This window comes from Simochromis diagramma, unplaced genomic scaffold, assembly GCF_900408965.1.
Source record: "Simochromis diagramma unplaced genomic scaffold, fSimDia1.1 OVJJ01000630.1, whole genome shotgun sequence".
NCBI lineage: Eukaryota > Metazoa > Chordata > Actinopteri > Cichliformes > Cichlidae > Simochromis > Simochromis diagramma.
In genome coordinates this window covers 1,520,742-1,541,309 of record NW_024386927.1, presented here as the reverse complement: position 1 = coordinate 1,541,309, position 20,568 = coordinate 1,520,742, and the positions used below count along the sequence as shown (strand labels likewise).

Here is a 20,568-nt window from a genome sequence, read left to right as displayed (position 1 = left end):
GGAACTGATGCCCAGGTCTGTCAGTTTCCTGATGAGTTGTGAGGGGTGGATTGTATTGAATGCTGAACTGAAGTCTATAAACAGCATTCTGGCGTAGGTGTTGTTGTTGTCCAGGTGTGAGAGGACAGACTGCAGTGCGATGGAGACTGCATCCTCTGTGCTCCTGTTCTGGCGGTATGCGAATTGGTGGGGGTCCAGGGTGGGGGGGAGACAGGATTTGAAGTGTGCTAGGACCAGCTGCTCTAAGCACTTAGTGATGATGGGGGTGAGTGCTACTGGGCGGTAATCATTGAGGCAAGATGGGTTGGAGTTTTTGGGTATCGGGACGATGGAGGTGGATTTGAAGCAGGCCAGTACCACAGCGTGGGCCAAGGACAGATTGAATATGTCTGTGAGCACTCCTGCAAGCTCCCCAGAACACGCTCTGAGAACACGCCCGGGGATGCCATCAGGGCCTGCAGCCTTGTGGACATTGATCCTGCTCAGCGCCGCTCCTACATCGGTGGGGGAGAGAGTCAGAGGTTGGTGGTCTGGCGTCATGTCTGTTTTGGTTGTGGTTGTGGGGTTCCCTCGCTCAAAACGAGCATAAAAGTTGTTGAGCTCGTTGAGGAAGGAGACATCAGAGGATGCGGGGGAGAGAGGTGACCTCAACACACATCCTTGGGGAGCCCCTGTATTCAGTGCTCTTGTGCTGGAGGTGTTGCTGCTGACCCGTACTGCCTGCTGTCTTCCTGTCAGGAAATCCAGCAGCCAGCGAGGTGCTGATCCCCAGCAGATCCAGTTTATGTCTGAGTTGCTGGGGAATGATCATGTTGAATGGTGAGCTGAAGTCTATGAACAGCATTCTAAGGTATGAGCCTCTAGTGTCCAGATGAGGCTGAGTGAAGGGCAGTTGAAATGTCATCATTGGTCGAGCGGTTTGACCGGTATGCAAACTGAAGTGGATCCAGGTTGGGGGCAAGAGATGTTTTGATTTGATGCATGGCTAACCGTTCAAAGCCCTTCATAATGATGGGGGTGAGTGTGAGCGGACGTTAGTCGAGAAAGCAGGGGGGAGATGACTTCTTCGGTACAGGAATGATGGTGGAGGCTTTGAGGCCTGTGGGGACAACAGTCTGGCTCAGTGATGTATTAAAGATGTCCGTGAAGACATCTGTGAGTTCCGCAGCACAGTCCCTCGGTGCTCATCCAGGGATGTTATCAGGACCTGGGGCTTTGTATGTATTGATCCTGGCAAGAGATCTCCACACACTGTCTGGGGATAGTGTCACCACCCGGTCATTATGGGGAGTCTTCAAAGCGAGTGAAGAATTTGTTTAGCTCATCCAGTAAAGAGGTGGAAGTGACAGCGGTCTGCAGTGTGCGCTTGTAGTCTGTGATGATTTGTATTCCTTGCCACAGCCTCTGAGTATCTCTGCTGTCACTGAAGCTTTGCAAAATCCTCCTGGAGTACTGACAAGAAAAAGACACTATACCACACTGCATACAGTCATTATTTATTATTAATCTCTGGATCTCTTCTACAGAATGTCTTTTTCCCGTCTTCACCTCATCCAGTTATGGCAGATGGTCCTGCCCCTACCTGAGCCTGGTTCTGCCGGAGGCATCTTCCTGTTAAAAGCGAGTTTTTCCTTCCCACCGTTGCCAATGTGCTTGCTCAAAAGGGGTCATGTGACTGTTGGTGCTTTGTCTATTGTGTGGGGTCTTTTCCTTAGAATATAAAGTGCCTTGAGGCAACTCTGTTGTTGTGATTTGGCACTGTATGAATAAAATTCAATTGAACTGAACAAAATTAAGTTGTATTCACTGTGTGTGTGTGAATTATGTCTTATGTCTTCGCTAATAAAGCAGGCTGGATCACCTGTGGAGATACTTTACTAATAAAGCTCACTGGGCTTGATTTTCCAGTCCTCTGATGTCTACGAAAGATATCAACACAACCATGATGATGATTTGTTGTAAATAGAGATCAGTCATGGAAGAGTCAATAGTTATTTTATTATGGGCTGATCAATAGTTATGGACATATAATCATCTCTCTACAATACAACATAAGATCATAAGAGCATGACAGACCACTTCAACAGAATTTCATATTTTAGAAAATCAATAAATAAGATCATAAATAAACCAAATACATGTTTTCAACTTAGATATAGATTCGTAAGTACTAATATTGTGTCTGCATGCGTTATGAAACACCCTTATCATTTTCTGTACAAACACCAGAAATCGGTTGCAGGGATAAGTAGAGAGTTAATTTACAGAATGACCCAATGAGGCTACCAGACCGTACAGAGGGAAGGCCCAACATAGAAAACAAGAGACTCAGGAAGCACTTTATAGAGACCTTGCATCCAATGTATCTTCAACATGGTTTTATATATATACAAATGATACACATCCAAATTTTGAATGCACACACACACACACACACACACACACACACACACACACACACACACACACACACACACACACACACACACACACAGACTGTGATTAACAGATCAACATGTCTGGGAGACCCTGATTTTAAAAATGACCTGTTCTTTCCCGTTCCTTCCTGAGGAAAAACGCAGAGAATCAGGGAGCTCAAATCCGCCACTGGTTGGAGTTGCAGAGATGTTCAGCATCAGTATATCTAAAGTTGAATGAATGTCCAGAACTGCTAATATTAAAAAACTAAAAAGATACATAAAACAGAAATTGCTAAATCTTTATTTCTTTTCCCATTTAATTCTATATTCTGCTACTTGGCCACACTGTATAGAGAAAAAAAATCAATGACGATCAACTCTTTAAACTCTTTTAAAAATAAAGGTATTTTCAATTTCTTTAGTAAAATTCAACTAAATATTTACAAAATAGGAGTCATCAGTCCTATTTGATTCTAATCTGACTTTTCAGGTCACTCGGTCCTGCTCCTACCACCTGAGGAATATCACTTTCTTTACATTTACGATTCATGCGTTTATTTCATTCTTTTAACAAACCAGAGTTATTATATCTGAGGGTTTTTTCTAATTAACGTTTATTTCATTCTAACTTAGTTTCCAGTTTGTCTTAATTGCTTGAAAATATTTGGGTTTATTGTTTCTATTTGTCTGGGTCTTAATTTTAGTCTTCCTAATTATTATTGTATGCCAGGCACATATCAGAAACAAGATTTTGGAAAATCAAAACAGGTGTTACAATAAAAACACAGAGCATTTTTAAAGTGGTGACTCACTCTTATAGAGTCTTAGCAAACACATCCATCAAAGTCTCATCAGGCAAGCTGTGATATCATTTGACCAAACTAACAAATATTAATACTTCTTCTGTATTATTTATTCCATTTTAGTTCATTCATTTTTTGCAGATCTATTTTCAGTTTTTAGTGTAGTTAAATATAAAACCCTTTACCAGATATCAACCACAAATCAATAAATAGATTCTAAACTGTTCAGAATGTCTGGCTCCACAGTGCATTTTGGAACTGCTGTTCATACAAACCAGAGTGCAGCGAGCGCTCCTCACCAGCAACCAGGGAGCTGCTCCCACTTCACGCTTAAAGACAATTTGCTGCACTCCTCAGTTGTAGAATGACCTGCCTGAGCAACTCCAGCACGCTTTCTTTCCTGTTAGAGAATCATTAAAATCATTGGATCTTCTTGTGAATTTTAATATATAGCTTTGACCTGCTAATTTGCACTGCTCTCGAGTGGTTGTCATTATTGAAATTAACTTGTACTGCCAGTGAGTTAGTGCAATGTTAGCAAATCAGTCACAGAACATTCTCCTCTTGTTTGTCATGTCTGTTTGTCACAGATACAAAACAGAGATATTTTCTTTACATTTTCTCTGGCAGCCCTGATCTTCCACAGCTCTTTAACATTTTTGTTTTTATCACTTTTAATAATCGTAGTTTAGCTTTTATTTAGCAGTCATTTCTGCATGTCCAACCAACACTTTAATTTGAGAAACGTGCAAATTTTAATACAGGACATTAAAAATGTATGTCTCCCTGCTTCCTGCTCACATTTGTGTCATGTTGTCCGCACTCAACACGTCTCCCCAAACTCACAGACAGTAAGCTTGCTACTGGAATACAAAAGAAATGATTCTGTAAATGCAAAAACCAAAAATCCAAAGCATATTCAATCTGCAGTGGTATGGCCCTTTCCTCTTGATAAGAAAGGTGTTTTACGCTGAATATGGCTCACTGTCATTATCATTAAAACACAGAGGTAATCAAATCCTGTACAAAATTACGTTCCTTCACCACACACGCTAACACACACACCTCATCATTACAAAAGAAGAAAATAATACAGAATACTTTCATTAACAACACTTCATCATTATTATCTTAGAATCATCTGCAGAATTCTCTGAATCCTACTGATGATTTCCAGATTGTTGAAGAAATGAATGGCAGTTTGTTAATAGATACATGTTGGTATACATAGCAGTTGTAGTAGTATAAATGTCATTATCACAGTTTAACAACATGAAGTGGCTCAGAGAGAATCAGCTTGGCCCTAAACATTTTCCTTTGTCACTGATGAAGCAGCTTCTTAGCCAAGAAGTCAAATCTAAGACCCAGATGAATTTGGAATGTCTTCTCATTTTAGTACCCAGGTCAAAATGTCTCATTATGTGTAAGCAGTAACAGGCAGCAACTTCACGTCAGTACTGAGTTATTTCTGTTGAAGGAGAAGTCTGCAAAAATGTGATCAGTCCAAACATACTGAACTTAATAAGCTTCAATCTGTTTTTTCTGGGTACTCCAAGACTTTGGCACACTGACATATTTTAATTCCAAAGAGACAAACTCAGAATCAAAGCAACGTGGATTCAAACTTTTACCCATTAGTATCAGACAGTGTCTCTTTGTTAACACCACCAAACGATGTGTTTTTAACGAGCCCAGACTACGATAAACCTGATGACATCATCAGGGTTATGATGCATTTCACCAAACTTTAAGAAAAGTATTCATAAGGTGCAATTACACACAAAGTCTCTGTAATCAGGCAAACTGAAATGCATTTGGCAAAACCCATTAGATGGAATTCAACCGCTGACTGTGAATTCTCTCCCGAAGCTTCCAGACGTAGAAGACAAATTTATTGAGCGCAGCTGGAACCATCTGTTTCAAATATCTGATGTAAAGATAGCAAATTTAAAAAAGGGCATAGAGGGCTTCATGATAAGGTGTGAAAATATGTTCCTTTCTCTTGATTCCAACTATTGTCTGTACTTTTCCTCATCCTGTTGGCTAACAAGGGCTAATATTTGAGTTGCTAATGCAGCTGAATTCACAAGTACTTTCACTTTGCATATGGTGCGAATGCCCCATTGAACTCAACTTGGGGCACCAAAAGGTGAGCAAACAGCTTTTCATGAATGAAGTAGCTGCTAGCTGCTTCTGAGAGTTTCATGACAGAATCAAATGGCTTACCACCTCTCTTCAACCCTCAAATTACAAACTTCTATTTTAGTTTTGCAACTATAATCCAACAAGAATATTTTACATTGTAGATTATTAACCAACCGAATCATAATTTCTGCTTCTGTCATGAATTTGTTGTGTTTTGTAGTCAGAATCACATGCAATAAAGTTTACTTTATGGCCTGGTAACACAAGCTAGAGCGTTAACATCCCACACAAGATCACTGGCTGTCAAATTTTTCTATTAGTCATACACTTGAACTTTGTTTTCACTCACTGTTTGACCAGGCACTAAACCTACTTAGCTACTTGGCTATTTTAGGAAAAGATAATAGTTGTGGTTAAATTAAAATATGTATGGCTATCACTGGATGGCTACTGAAAACTAAATTTTGAGCCCCTTCTGTCCAAAAACGTATGATACATTTTTGAACAGCTCAGGTAAGCTTATATCAATGTCATTATTGGTTTTAACCCAAATAAATTTCAGTATTTTACCTCAGTGAATGTAAACAAATGTAAAGGGTGATCAGCTGAACACTTTTAGTGCATAACTACTGTGGCTTTACTTCAGCTTCAAATCATGGCAAGGTCATCTGTTACAGTTGAGGTTAGAAGTTTGCATAAACTCCTCATGGGCATAAATGTAACGGAAATTTCGAGCTTTTCATGATCACATTTCTTTCTTTCTTTCTTTTTTCTACTGTTCTTTCTTTTCCGGAATTATTTTAGAAAACTAAAAAAAGAATTGAGTGCACAAGTTTGAATTTATTTTGATTTTTTTGTTTTCTCTAATCCAGACAGGGTCATGGTACTGATTGGAAGGTTGGTGGTTCAATCCCTGGCTACTCCAGTCTCATGTCTAAGTATCCTTGGGCAGGATGCTGTCTGATGCTGTCTAATGTGTCTATGAATGTAACATAGAAATCACTTGTATGTAGACGTAGATGATGTGGTAAGTTGTATAAAGTGCTTTAAGTGTTCAAGTAGAGTAGAAAAGTGCTATATAAGAACCCGTCCACTTACGTATCAACTTCTCATTAGTGATCATGTCTGACAGTGGTAGTTGTTCTTTGAAGCATAAACATTATTTTCCAGCACCTACTGGATTGATGAATAGTTAGAGCAATGGTAAAGTCTAAGGAACTCAGTGAAGATCTAAGGAGAATTATAAATTTATACAAGTTGGAAAATCTGTTAAAACTATTTCTAAACCACTACAGTTTCCAAATCATCAGTTCAAACAACTGTACATGAGTACAAGTTATTCAGATGTGTTACCACCTTCACCCTCAAATGAGAGGAAATTACTCAGGATGTTCAGGAACAACCCAGGAACCACTCAGGCTCAAGCCTGGCATGAGCTGTAAACTGCTGGAACACCAGCGTCACTGTCCATGGTAAAGTGCGTTTTAAATAGCTGGGGATCAAAGGCTGCTGACCAAGAAAAAAGTCTACGCTCCAAAATTGAAACCTTCAAGCTTGACTGAAATTTGCAGTTGCCCAAATGGAAAACCTTCTGGTGAACGTGGCCAGGGAGACATTAACTGAGCAATCTGGCCACAATAACGAGAGCTATGCTTGGAGGAGTAAAGGTGATGCTTGCAGCGTTAATAACACTGTACCAGCTGTTAAGCATGGTGGTGGCAGCATCATGCTGCCAGTGGTACATTGCACAAAGTGGATGGAATAATGGAGGACAACCTCCAAACCCTTCAACTTCAACTCGAACCAACAGCTAGATGGGTGAAAAAAAGACAATGATCCCAAACACAAATCAAAACTTTTTGGAATAGATAAAGCAGGAAAACATTAAGATTCTGGAATGGTCTTCCCAAATCCCTGGACTCGAACCCTACTGTAAATGTGTGGACTAACTGACTAACTCATTTAAATGAACTTTTCCAATTCTGCCAAGAGCAGTACTCAAACATCATCAAACATTGTTTATGAGTACCAAAAGCGTCTGGTCGAGGTGCAGCTTGCTAAGGGGACATTTAACCAAATAACACGTAGGAGTACACGTTTGAGGTTGCACGTATAATTTTGACCCTGTGTGGATGAAAGAAAATCCAAAATAAACTCAAACTTGTTTTTTAAGTCCATTAAAGATGTCTATGATACGGGCCACCCTGGAAAAAGAACAGTTAAAAGAAATGAGTAAAAGCCCCAAATTACTGTGATATTCATGCCCATGATGAGTGTCAGTAAACGTCTGACCACAACTGTATGTACTGTATCTCTCTCAGCACCATCAATGCACTCTGCCCAACGCTGTTTCAGTACCTGGTAAAAGACAAATCACCTTGAAAGCCAACAAGGAGAAACAAACTAAAGTCAAACCAAAGAAAGGGAGGATTTGCAAACCTGTGCACAGGTGGTGATACAAACACTTTTATGACACACTGCTGCCTTTCTGACAGTATGAGCACTTAATAATTCATGTGAAGGCTTCCTGCTTACACAAGAAGCATTAAAATAAAATTCTGTTTATTTATAAGTTGTTTTTTTTGTTGTTTTGGTCAGCACAGCATTGAACTGCAGAGACAGAGCAACCATGTCAGACAGGCTTGAAACAACTCAAATATGGAAAAGCTCCAGTGAAGTTGTCTGAAGGCTTGTGTTAGCAGTGTCTCTGTCTCTGTTTGTCCACTGAAGGATGTCCAAACTATAAAAATGTATTGAAATTTGCAAAATAACAGAGATCTTCTTAAACCATTTCAGTCATTTTTAAGAGGGTTCATCTAGAGGAAGGAAATACTAGTTGATAATTACGTGGAGATGGAGAGGAAGATGAACAATCGTGATCACGGCATTCTCCAGAGGGGGGGGGGTGATACGCTGTTTTATACGACACCAGTCTGCAGTGTTCATTCAGCCACAAGACCAAAGAAATTGCCTGTGAGCACTCATGTGTTCATTATGTATGAGTGGCATGTGAAGTATTTTCATGTCACACAAGATTATTATTACTTCTGTGTGTTTATGTAAGATTGTCCATCACTTCTGTGCAGTACACATTTGTACAAGTTAAAAAGGCATTTAAAAGACACCTGTATGATCTGACCAAATCTGTTCAGCTGATAACCCCAAACAATTAAAAGAATGAACGTTTGGATTTCATAGCGTCACCATTTAGCGGTGCAGGTTTCAGGCATCTGACCCCATGCCTTCCCGTCTCCTGTGTGGGATCTACAGAGGCTACAAAAACACAAGTAAAAAACATAAAAGGTGCTAGAATGAGTTTTTCTGTTCCTGGTTACTATTGCAATGCAACATGGCAACAAACAGCATAACCACAGTTATTTCACCCACTGGATTTTGGGCTACCCTTATGAAACCAATCACCACCTTTGTTACTTTGGAGTCAGGAGTGATCGTATTTGAGCAAGTGTCTGTGTGAGGCCTAATATGAACTACCTGATTCAGCAAGTCCTTTCAAAAGTGATAAAATTAGCTAATATACCATGATAACTTTTGGAGAAATTTATTTAAGGGATTTAATGAGAGGAGTTGACACATTTTGAACACGAGTCTAGTGGAGCTAAAGATTAGGTTGGCTGATTTCATTTTTGTGACCTGGAAAGCACAGCCACTCATTTATAGACAGTCCATGAACGTGCTATACCGCGTGGAAGAAGACCTGCTTCCTCTGTAGATATGTAAACTTGTTAAGTCAAACTCGTGTTATGGTTCAACACCTGATTATGAGATAGATCACACCTGTGAAACTCCAGTCAGGAGAGTGTTCCCTACTATACACTCACTCTGTGAAAACTGATGAATATAAACTGAAATTTTAAAACCAATTTTGGGGTGTCTGCCATGTAGCTGCTGTAAAGAACGCTTTAAACATGACCGAGTTTGGACCATGTGGACCATGAGTTTGGATCCAGAGGAAGCTTGGTTACATTTACAGGTAACTAAATCAGTCAGGAGACAGGTGAGCATTGGGAAAGGGCACATGTTCCATCAATGTTCCAGCTCTATTTATCCTCAGAGTGCATTGTGCATAATGAAATAATATATCCAGATGCGTCTAAACCCTTTTGCCTTTGTGTGGACAACCATACATTTGTTGTGTTCTGTGTGAATGGTGTGTACTGCGTGTCAACCCTGTGTGGCTCTGGCAGTGTCCTCATAGCCTTGTCTGAGCCTCAGGGATGTAGATCTCGATGCTGTCAGCGCTCTCTGTAGCTGAGTTTTGTCGTACAGATGCTGCTCTCTTGGCGGCCATCAGGCGCTTCCTGGCCTCCTGCCGCTGTTTCTCTGAGCTTTCCAGTGAGCGGTCTCTGGCCAGAGGGGGGTGATGATGGGGGCCCTTGGGTGGCTTTTTTGGCACTGGAGGTGGGAGCCGCCTCTCCTGGGAGGGGGATGGTAGGAGGGAAGGGCAGAACATTTCAGGAAAAAGACATACTTATTGGTGTGTGTGTGTGTGTGTGTGTGTGTGTGTGTGTGTGTGTGTGTGTGTGTGTGTGTGTGTGTGTGTGTGTGTGCGTGCTAATGTATGCCTAGGAATGAGAATGAGTTAAGATGAGTTCCATTCTGTAGAATTCTGTATGAGTCACCCACTGATTATCAGAATCTTTCCATTTTCTCTTTCAAATAAGGTTTTTTGGTTGCTGTGTAACAATCTATATGCTTGAAGACAGCTGAAGTCATACCTCTGACAGAGACAGATGTATTTGTCTGAACAAACAAGGCTTTGGCATGATTGTAAGATAGATATGTTCAAGTGAGAAAGGGTCCTTTTGTCTGTGTGCATGCATCTTTCCTATCTATCATGTGGCAAGGACTGCTCCTGCACATATGACATTTTCTTTATTTCTTTGCAGGACTGATATAGCTCCAATTTATTCAATATTTAGATTCCACTCTATGACACCATAAATGTCCTGAAAGAATAATTTTATAGCTCTGTGCTTCAGTCTTTTCTCTTCATTTTTACACTTCCTGCTGATCCCAGCTATTAAATTGCGAGTACCGTCTCGTTTTAATTGCTAAAAATATGAACTGAAGGCGGGCTTGAAAACAAAACTTTCGACAATTTTGCTAAAATTATTGCTGCTCTTTAAGCTAGCTAAATTACAAAAATCATATAATTGAAATGATACAATTAATGATGGCAAAGGCAAAAAACGTTCCCTTTTTGAACGTGGTCGGGTTGTTGAACTGCATAAGCAGTGAGGTGGGACGCAGTAAGACAGTCATTTGGACTTTCTTAAATGATCCTGAGGGCTATGAAACAAAAAAGTCAAGTGGAAGACCCCAAAAAATGTCTCAGCACTGAGCCTGACGATATAATTGGCTGTCCATCAAGGCATTGGACGATCCTCGACCCAAATTAAGGCCGTTACTGGTGCAGCCCCATAACCATCAGACTGCATTTGAGACTGAAGGGCTTCAAAAACAAAACAAGGCCTCGTCTCCCTGAACGCCGCACAACTGACCCTTTGCACCAAACATGGGACATTGAAAGGTGGAGGAAAGTTTTATTCTCTGATGAGAAAAAATTTAACCTTGATGGTCCTGATGGTTTCCAACGTTACTGGGACGACAAGCAGATCCCACCCGAGATGTTTTCTACACGCCACAGTGGACGGGGGTGCCATAATGGTCTGGGGTGCTTTTCCTTCAGTGGAAAAATGGAGTTCAGGGGTGCAGGGGCGTCAAACGGCCACTGGCTATGTCCAGATGTTGCAGAGCATCCCTCATGACTGAGGACCCTCGTCTGTGTGGTAACAACTGGGTTTTTCAAAAGGACAGTGCCACAGTGCACAATCCCCGCCAGACAAGGGACTTCTTCCAGGAGAATAATATCACTATGCATGTTCCCCTGATCTAAATCCAATTGAGAACAGTAGATGCCCCTCGTGCAGCCGTCTTCACCACTCACTTCATGGAAAAGCTTGCATCAAGCATGCCGCAACAAATTTTCAAGTGCTCAACAATAACGGTGGAGCTACTCATTACAGAGTTCATGTTTGGAACTTTGATTTCTGTTTGGGGGGGCTTACAGGTTTTTTGGAGGTGTGGGCCTAACCTTTTGATCAGCTGTAAAACAGCCTGTTCCAGTTTTAGTGTTGTTTTCAATAAATTGCAGGCTCAAAAAATGTTTTGCTCCCATTTCTTCTTGTTGCATGTTGAAGCTCTACTTGGAACCTTGTTAAGATCCAACCATGCAAAACATGATTTTTGGCCATTTCTTAAGTGGTCTTAAACTTTTGATCAGGACTGTACTAACTAAATGGAAAGATATGCAAATAAAAATCTGCTATTGATTTAAGTAACAGAAGAATGAGAAGACTTGCTGTGTACATTTGAAATAAAATATTTGAATTATACTTCAATCATAAAGGGTTAGCCTGAGCTTCATTTCCTTATAAATGCACCTACTGTGAACTGGTGTGTAGCAGTTTGATGTCCTGTAAAATGTTTTAGCCACACAACAAACAAAGAAAAAAGCCACAGACAGGAAGGTGGCTGTAAGTGAAAGAAGGAAGCAAGAGCAGAGAGCAGCATGGATAGATGGATGGAAAGACAGACATGATGAATCCTAGGAGGCCCACAGGGGTCAAGGCCTTGTGCTGTTGGCATTGCTCTTATGTTGACTGATGTTTGCAAGCACCTTCACTGTCAATACACACACAAAAAACACACACAAGAAAGAAAAAGACAACAATGAGAGCAAATTAAAAAGCCAGTTAATATTCACAATGATGCTGAACGTCTGCAACATTTACAGATCCACTCACACGTATGCACAGGCAACAGCATCTGTATAACCACAGAAACCTCCGCTGTCATTCACATTAATGATAAAAGTTTTTTTCTTGTTCTTTTTTTTCAAGTGGGGAAGGGGGCAAAATTGTCAGATGCTTTTGTTTTTTGTGACTTTTGTTAGGACACGACTCATCACCCTGCCAACTTTACATGGATAGAGATTTTAAGCCAAAACGTGATTTTTTTCCTGACATTTTCTCAGTTTTTGTAAACAAGGAAAATCAAAACACGATACCAGAGTGATTGCAAAAATAATTCCACACCTACACTCTTTGGTGAAAGTACAGTAATTATGCTGTTATTGTTATTGAGATAATCTCTACACAGAAAAACCCTTACACAACCTGTGAACCTTAAGGGATGTTCCAAAGCAGGTCACCATCCAAAGTAATGAGTAGACGGTCCTATTTCCCCTACTGCTGCCTTCACTGAGTCTGACACTCAAAGACTGTGTTCATTTTATCCTGCTAACAGTGAAACATTAGTGTAGGCTCACCTTACATCTGAGTTAAAGGTGTGAGACTGTCAGCATAACTTATAACTTCATGACTGGTATGAATGCAATTTGCAATTTGTACACTGGCTATTTTATGTGTAGGTTCCAGGTTGGACTCTCTGTTGCCTTCAGAATTGCCTCAATTCTTCATGGCATAGATTCAACAAGTTGCCGGAAACATTCCTCACGATATGTGGGTCCCATTCTACCACATCCTATATTAGATTGAGATCTGGTGACTGAGAAGGCCATTTGAGAATACATTCAAATCACCTTTCGTCCACATTCCGATGCTCAGCAGGACATCTTGACCATGTCGACATGTCTACATGAACTGAGCTGCTCCTATGTGATTATCTGGTTAGATATTTGCAAGGAGTTGAACAAGTATACCTAATAAATTGGTTGGTAAACATATATGAAATAAATGGACTGGTTTCTTTTGTTACTCACGATCAAACATATTAATATGTCATACAATTAACATCAGTGGATGCACGTCTGAGAGGGGCTTAAGAACACACATGAATAAGGACCTTAAAATGAACAGTTTGTGTAACAGTAACTGTTAAAAAAGGCAACGTGCTTTCAGTTTGCAATCTTGTAAACCCTGGACAGATTAAATCAAGTATAAGAAACAGATCCTGGTTGTCACACTGAATATATGTTTTCATTTTTATCTGACTGTGTTTGCTCATGTTCAGTATTTAAGCCTTCCAACAACTTTGCAGGCACATTTACGTCACTAAGCAGTCTGACATCATCACACTCAGACCCCTGTGAGTTCAACAGTTAGATGCTTAAAACAAACAGATCCAGCAACATTTAACTTTTTGGATCTTCAACAATCATCATGACTTTTTTACAGAACATGACAATAACAAGGACTGTACTATCATAGAGCCAGATGGTTTTTTCTGATTACAGTCCTGGGGGAGACAGTTGTTTTAGTGTTGCTTACTTTTCTCTGATGTCAAAGCAGTGAACCAAGTTTTTATATTATTTTTATTTTTTTAAATCATTAAGTCGGACATGAAGTCTGACAGAGTCACATGAGGTTTGCTTTGGGCTGTAACAGAGGCACGTCACTAGAAGGTTATCTGTAGCTTTCAGTCATTTGAGAGTTATGGAAAACTGCTTGCTCTACGATTCTGTGCTGTCATGACTTAAACCCTTATTTTCAATATTTACACTTAGTTTAAGGTTAATTATTTTAATTAAATGCAGGTATCATGTCAAGTCGAGTGTATTGTGTATATATCAACTGAACTTGTGTATAACTGACTTAAATAGTATTTAAATATATAAATAAATATAATAAATGCATTATTATTATTATTATTATTATTATTATTATTATTAGTCAAAATCATGATGTGTAGCCACACATATTAGTTTTAGGAATGTTTTGAGCAGGAATCTTTGACCTCTAATGTGTCAGCAGTGAATGCTTAAAAAGGTTTGAAGGAACCGACAGACGTCATCTTTGGGCAAGTAATGCAGTGAAAGAGCTGGATCAGCAATCATGTAGCCAGTGGATGATGGAAGTTGTGAGTGTACCTTTCTGTCTGGGGGATCCAAGGGCCGCCAGTTGTTGGCTCTGAGCTGGTGAAGCTCATCAAATTTGAGGCTTATGTTCTCGATTGACAACTGAAGCATATCCCAAAAACCGGCCAGATCTGAGGCTACTGGACGAGGGTGGGCTTTGGGGTTCTATGACAGTAGATAAGCAGGAAGAATAGAAAAAAAAACAAGAAAATGAATAAAAAGTTGTTATACACACTCTCATGTTAAACTTTGTATATATAGTATCTCAAAAAACTTGTCTGTGAATTCTGCCTGTGTATTGTAAATATTCTCATTCTTTTCTATTCTTACTCTATTTCTATTCAAGTACAACACTGCCGTACTTATTCTTAGTTTATCTTATTTCTGTATGGTTGTATATATGTATATTTGAATTTTTTCATTTTCATTTTATTATTTTTACACACATTTGATCCAGGAGGACAATATTTCGTCCCACCACATAGTTGAGCATATATATTGTTGGGCTGACAATAAAACACTACTTGACTTGACTTGAAATAGTAAAGGATACTGGTATGCAGTTATAGAAATATATGATGACATTTTGTATGATAAGCTTGGCATTAATTACCATTTGCCATTACTAATATTTTATTACATTCAGTTGATCAGTCAATCAAATATTCACTGTATAATCAAAGTAAAGGTTTTTTCTTCAGTAAATGAAACAATTTAAAAGGTTAAACATTAGAAAACACAAGAAAAATATTGTAAAAATTGAAATTAAAAAGCTCATTAAAAGGAAAAGGAAGAAATGAAATTTAAAAAAAAAAATAATTTAGTTAGGCTTAAGTCTGCTACACAGAAACAAAACGCTTTCCACTGCTTCAGACTCACCAGGTTCTCCTCACACAGCTCCCTGAACTGCTCAAACTTCTGGGACATCAGAAGCTGAGCACTTCCCATAGCACTTCTCATCTTCTCTAGGACTATAAGCACAGACACAGAGCTTAGAAAGAGACTCTTCTACATATTGATCTGTTCTTAACATGCACATACTACAACATCACTGATTGGCAACTAACAAATTTGTTTAAGCCTCAGGAGCTTTTCTGAGAGCTTGACATTTGAACCTACTCTGATTGTGGGTGTAACCCTGTCCCATTAAATGCCATTGCTCTTGATGCTCTTGATGCTCAATTTTATGACTGTTTGAATTTGTTTTACATACCAGAGCTGACTACCTGGTCACACACAATCCTGAGGACTATATTATTATTTACAGTAGTGTAAAATTAGAATATCTTGGAACCATTCTTATTTTTCTGATTTTAACGCAGAAAAGTAAACTGTCACATAAACTACATTCATTACATACAAAGTACAATATAGTCATTGCATCAATGGCTAACAATAACTATAATAAATATAATATATATACAATATATTTACACTACCAGTCAAAAGTTTTGGAATACTTTTCCAATTTTTTTCTTGTAAATTATGCAGTTTAACGTCTAATTGCACTCTGAAATGAAAGCAAATCACAAATAAGCAATTGGAGTTAAAAATAATCATGGAATCAATTTATAGATCAAAGTGTATTCTAAACTTTTGACTCATCAAAGTAGCCTCCTTTAGTAGATATAACAGCTGTACACACCCGTGGCATTCTTTCTACAACAGAAATCAAATATTCTTCAGAAAGTTCTTCCCATATCTGCTGCAGAAGTTCCCATAAACGTGGACCTTGTAGGTTGCTTTGCTTTCACACTTCTGTTCATCCCAAATCAGCTCGATGGGGTTTAAGTCCGGAGACTGAGACACTCCGTGTTTTCAAGCTTACCATCTTCTTTTTTCCTGAGGTAGCTCTGGCATAGCTTGGACTTATGTTTTGGTCCTTATCTTGTTGTAGGATGAACCCCTGACCAACTAGATGCATACCAGACAGTCCTGCATGGGCCTGCAGATTGCTGTGGTAGCTGTTTTGGTTCAAGGAGCCTCTCACTCTGTACAAGCTGCTGACCCTGGATCCAGCAAACAGCCCCAGACCATCACACTTCCCCCTCCATGTTTGACAGTTGATGCCACACGCTGTGGAACCATCCTTTCACCTCCTTGTTGGCGTACAAAAATCCTGCGTGGTGAACCGAAGATTTCAAATTTTGCTTCATCACTCCGTAATCCAGTCTTCAGTAGTGTAATGGCGGTGTTTCATGGCCCAGGCACCTCTCTTTGTCTTATTCTGATGTCTTAGTGATGGCTTTCTTGCTGCAACTCGTCCTGTTAAACCTGCAGCTCGGATCCTTCTCTTCACAGTTGAAACTGAGACTTGCTTATTACGAACACTATTAAGCTGTTATTAAGCAACCTCAATCCACCTCTTGTGAATCTCTCTCAAGTAATTGACACTTTTCTTGGCAATCTTCCTAAGGCTGCAGATGTCTCTATTACTTGTGCACCATTTGCTAGCAGACCTTTCCCTTCCATTAGTATGCTTCCATACAGCACTTTGTTAACAGCCAATCTTTTCAGCAGTGACCTTCTGCAGCTTTAGGACCCAATATACTCGCTATATTGGTCATGTTACCATTTATCGAGCACTGAGGGCAAAAGTACTTTTCCAGAAAGCCGAATCTTATCAAACTGTTTCACACTCTGTGCGCTATATAAATAAGATTTAATTGAACTGATATATCATCACAATGGAGGTAATACACTGTATTTGTAGTATTTCAGTAGCAGTTGACTCAAATGCAACTTATTGAATGAGATTCTAGGAAACAATCAAATTTATATCTTGTCTCCTAAACCTCTGGAAGAGGATTTAAGCATTAGGAAAACACACACACACGAAGGATGGGGTCTGAGAGAGATTTTCTGACATGAAGAACAACAACAACACACACACACAAAGACGTACTGTCCTCAGGCAGGTCATTCTCCCGCTGGTCGAGTTCCATCTGTCGACACCAGCCTTCCATGCGGTCGGTTTCAGCCTGCAGCAGCTTCAGAAACCACCGTCCGTCTCTCTGGCAAACTGATCTCTGCACCACCTGCCATTTAAATAATGAAACTATCACTACAGAAAACTGTATACTGTACTTTCTACAGGGTTGATAAGTTAGTTGTAATTCACGTCACAAGAATTTAGCCTTGGTCATGAGGAAACTCCTGAGACCCAAGCTGCCCCCATCTGTATGTGCACGATAGAGAAAGTGCTGTTTTATTGTGCTATGTTAAATAAATATATAACATATAAAATCAGAGAAAGTGCATCTACATACATACACAAATAAATACGCAAACAATAATAATTTCCCACTTGCCCAGTTTGGGGGTCACTCCCTCAAGTGCTAAGATTACCACGGGGACTCCAGTTGCCTTGACCCGCCACATCTTCTCTAGCTTTTCTCTCTGCCCTTGGTATTTGGTAGTGAGCTTCTCAGGATCCTTCTTCCTAATGCTATCACTTAGTATAGATACAACTATCACTATGGCCATCTTCCTCTGCTTGTCCACTACCACTATGTCAGATGGCTAACCCATCACCAGTTTGTCCATCCGTATCCAGAAGTCCCACAGGACTCGGTCATTCTCAACCACCCTGGGGGACGTCTCCCATTTTTGCCTCAGGACTTCCAGGCCATACTCGACACAGATGTTTCTGTATAATATCCAAGCCACGTGGTTATGGTGTTACATGTATGCCTTGCCTGCTAGAATCTTGCCGTTATGTGCTGGATTGTGTCAGGGTCTTTGCACAGCTAGCACCTAGGGTCTTGCCTGGTGTGGCAGACCCCAGCCTCTACGCTTATAGGTTGTTGCTGTTTTACCAGGGTGTCTGCTGTCTTTTAGTCCAGCTTTGTCCAGGAATTAGTAGGATATTTTATATCAACCACTTCTACCTGCTGGTGGTACATGCCATGCAGGGACCCGTCCTTCCATGATGATGTTTCTTGCGTTGATCTGGTGGTTGAGCTTTCCTAGTGGCCTCTTGTGGGATTCCTGGGTACTTGCAGCTGTCCTCAATGACTGCACGGTTGCCTTCTGGTAGTGTAATCCCCTCTGTTCTGACTACTTTCCCTCTTTTTGTTACACCCGACTCTACTTCTCCAAGCCGAATGATTGTGTGAATGTCCAGTGTTGTTTCTGTTGATCCTAATGGTGTGTACCTGTAAATCAGTGTGTCATTTGCTGTTGTTTTGAAGTTGCCAGCTGGTTGCTTGTGGATATTCCAGGCTCCGGTTGCCTTGATGGCCCTGTAATAGAGAGGCCGGTACTGGAAAGCAGGATTTTAGCTTATCAAAGTACCTTCAAACTTAACCCTGGGTTTTCTGCGAAGGTGGTTCACTTCTCACTCGGGGTAAATTGCCATGGTAACTTATGCTGTGTTTAGAGATTAGAGATCAACAGGTATGAAATAGCTGCCTACTGACCAATCAGTACTTCATAATAAAGAATACATTCACCATTTGTGGAAGCTCTTCTGTGGGGAGAGTAGGACAGTTTAAAAGTTTTTCAGTATGCTTTGTGTTTCCCAGATAAACATCAATAATAAATATAGATTCTTAGCTGTAACCTTTGCCACAACAACAGTCACCCTGAGGCGTTGTGATTTGGTGTGGCATAAATAAAACTGAATTGAATTGAATACTTGATTGTAATCCGCTGTTTAATCTCTTTTACACTGCTGGAAACAGAACAAAGATCACAGATTCCTGTTTAATCAAATTAACTTTACTGTGCCTCCTTGATTAGGCTGTGGGAAAGTAAGCTCCATCCATTCTCTTCTGCGCAGGGTGAGATGTGGGGTACACCCTGGACAGCTTGCCAGACTGTCACATAGCCAAGTGACAGTAAGCTTTAATGTTTAAATGGATTCAATTGATGGATTTTTATCTTAATAAAGGTTATCTTAATTCAATTCAATTTTATTTATAAAGTGCCAAATCACAACAACAGTCGCCTCAATGCGCTTTACATTGTAAGGTAGACCCTACAATAATACATACAGAGAAAAACCCAACAATCATATGACCCCTTATGATCAAGCACTTTGGCGACAGTGGGGAGGAAACATTTTATTTTAACAACAAGAAACATCCAGCAGAACCAGGCACAGGGAGGGGCGGCCATCTGCCAATCAAGTTTAAAGTTTCAAAACTCTAATTTGCAGCAGTCTCCTTAGATTGAAACAGCACCACTGTGAGTCAGTCTGAGCCAGAAAATACTGAAGTTTAATAAAAATAATACTTTTATTGATCTGTGTGTTAAATCAACAGATTAAACATGAATAAATTATTCATTCTATTCAATCTAAAAGACTCAAATTAGGCTTAAAACTTTCCTTTTTGATAAAGCATAGAGTTATGGTGCAATAGGTGTAGTCTGCTCAGGGTTTCCCATGATGCACTGAGTATTTCTTCTTTGCTCAACTTTTTTCACTCACTATGTGTTTGCACACAATTCTGTGTTTAATCATTAGTTATTATTAATCTCTTGCTCTCTTCCACAGAATGTCTTTGTCCTGTCTTCCTCCCCTGATGCCATAGAGAAAGAAAAAGATTTATCAAAGGAGCTGTGGGAGAAGATAACTTGAACTTTATAAAACAGGAAAAGGACGTAAAAAGGTATCCAGACAATTGTAGTGTTCAAACTCTAATTAAGAAGTAGAATTATGGTGAAACGAAGCCACGGACAGGTACACCAACAAAAGCTTCAGCCAAAACTGCCAGAAAATTGCAAAGAAAAACCCACAAATAACCACGGACATACAGGACTCGCTGAAAAAAAAAAAAAGAGGGGCACTTGAAGAACAATGGGCTACATGGTCCCCAGAAGAAAACCACAACTGCACTAATGCCCCAAAGCAGCCTATTTACAATATGCTAACTCGGAAGCAAGCCTCATTACCGGGATGGATTACTTACATTGGGGATTTGGGGATGTATGAGCTACACAGGCACAGGGAACCTGTCCAAAATTGATTTCAAGATTAATCCAGCATGTTATCAGAAAATACTGGAGGAAAATTTGCACTCCTCAGCCCGCAAGCTGTCAATGGGATGCACATGTACATTCCAACATGACAATAATCCAAAACACAAGACTAAATCCACCTTTAATTTCTTACAGGATAAAAAGTAAATATTCTAGAGTCGCCATCCCAGTCTCCTGATTACAATGTCATTGAGCCACTTTTGGGATATCTCAAACATGCAGGTCATGTAAGACAGCCCAAGGATTTACAGGACCTGGAGGCATTTTGCCAAGAAGAATGGACAGCTTTACCATCTGCGAAAATAAAATGCATCAT

The 20,568-nt window shown here is 39.9% G+C and overlaps 1 protein-coding gene across 8 annotated transcripts in view; it reads right to left on the bottom strand.

The window, feature by feature from the left end:
* Positions 1–3,239: 3,239 nt before the first annotated feature.
* The window catches only part of LOC120736740 (disks large-associated protein 1-like), a 181,084-nt gene continuing 163,755 nt past the window's right edge, over positions 3,240–20,568 (bottom strand). For 7 of the 8 annotated variants that reach the window (XM_040037029.1, XM_040037027.1, XM_040037031.1 and 4 more), the window contains 4 exons: positions 17,173–17,305; positions 15,147–15,238; positions 14,280–14,432; positions 3,240–9,803 (listed from right to left, as the gene is read on the bottom strand). In XM_040037029.1, the coding sequence (XP_039892963.1) occupies positions 9,579–9,803; positions 14,280–14,432; positions 15,147–15,238; positions 17,173–17,305 (603 nt within the window). In that variant the 3' untranslated portion in view covers positions 3,240–9,578. Of the gene's footprint in view, positions 9,804–9,827; positions 12,074–14,279; positions 14,433–15,146; positions 15,239–17,172; positions 17,306–20,568 lie in introns of those variants that run through there. The other variant, XM_040037034.1, reaches the window with a different exon arrangement.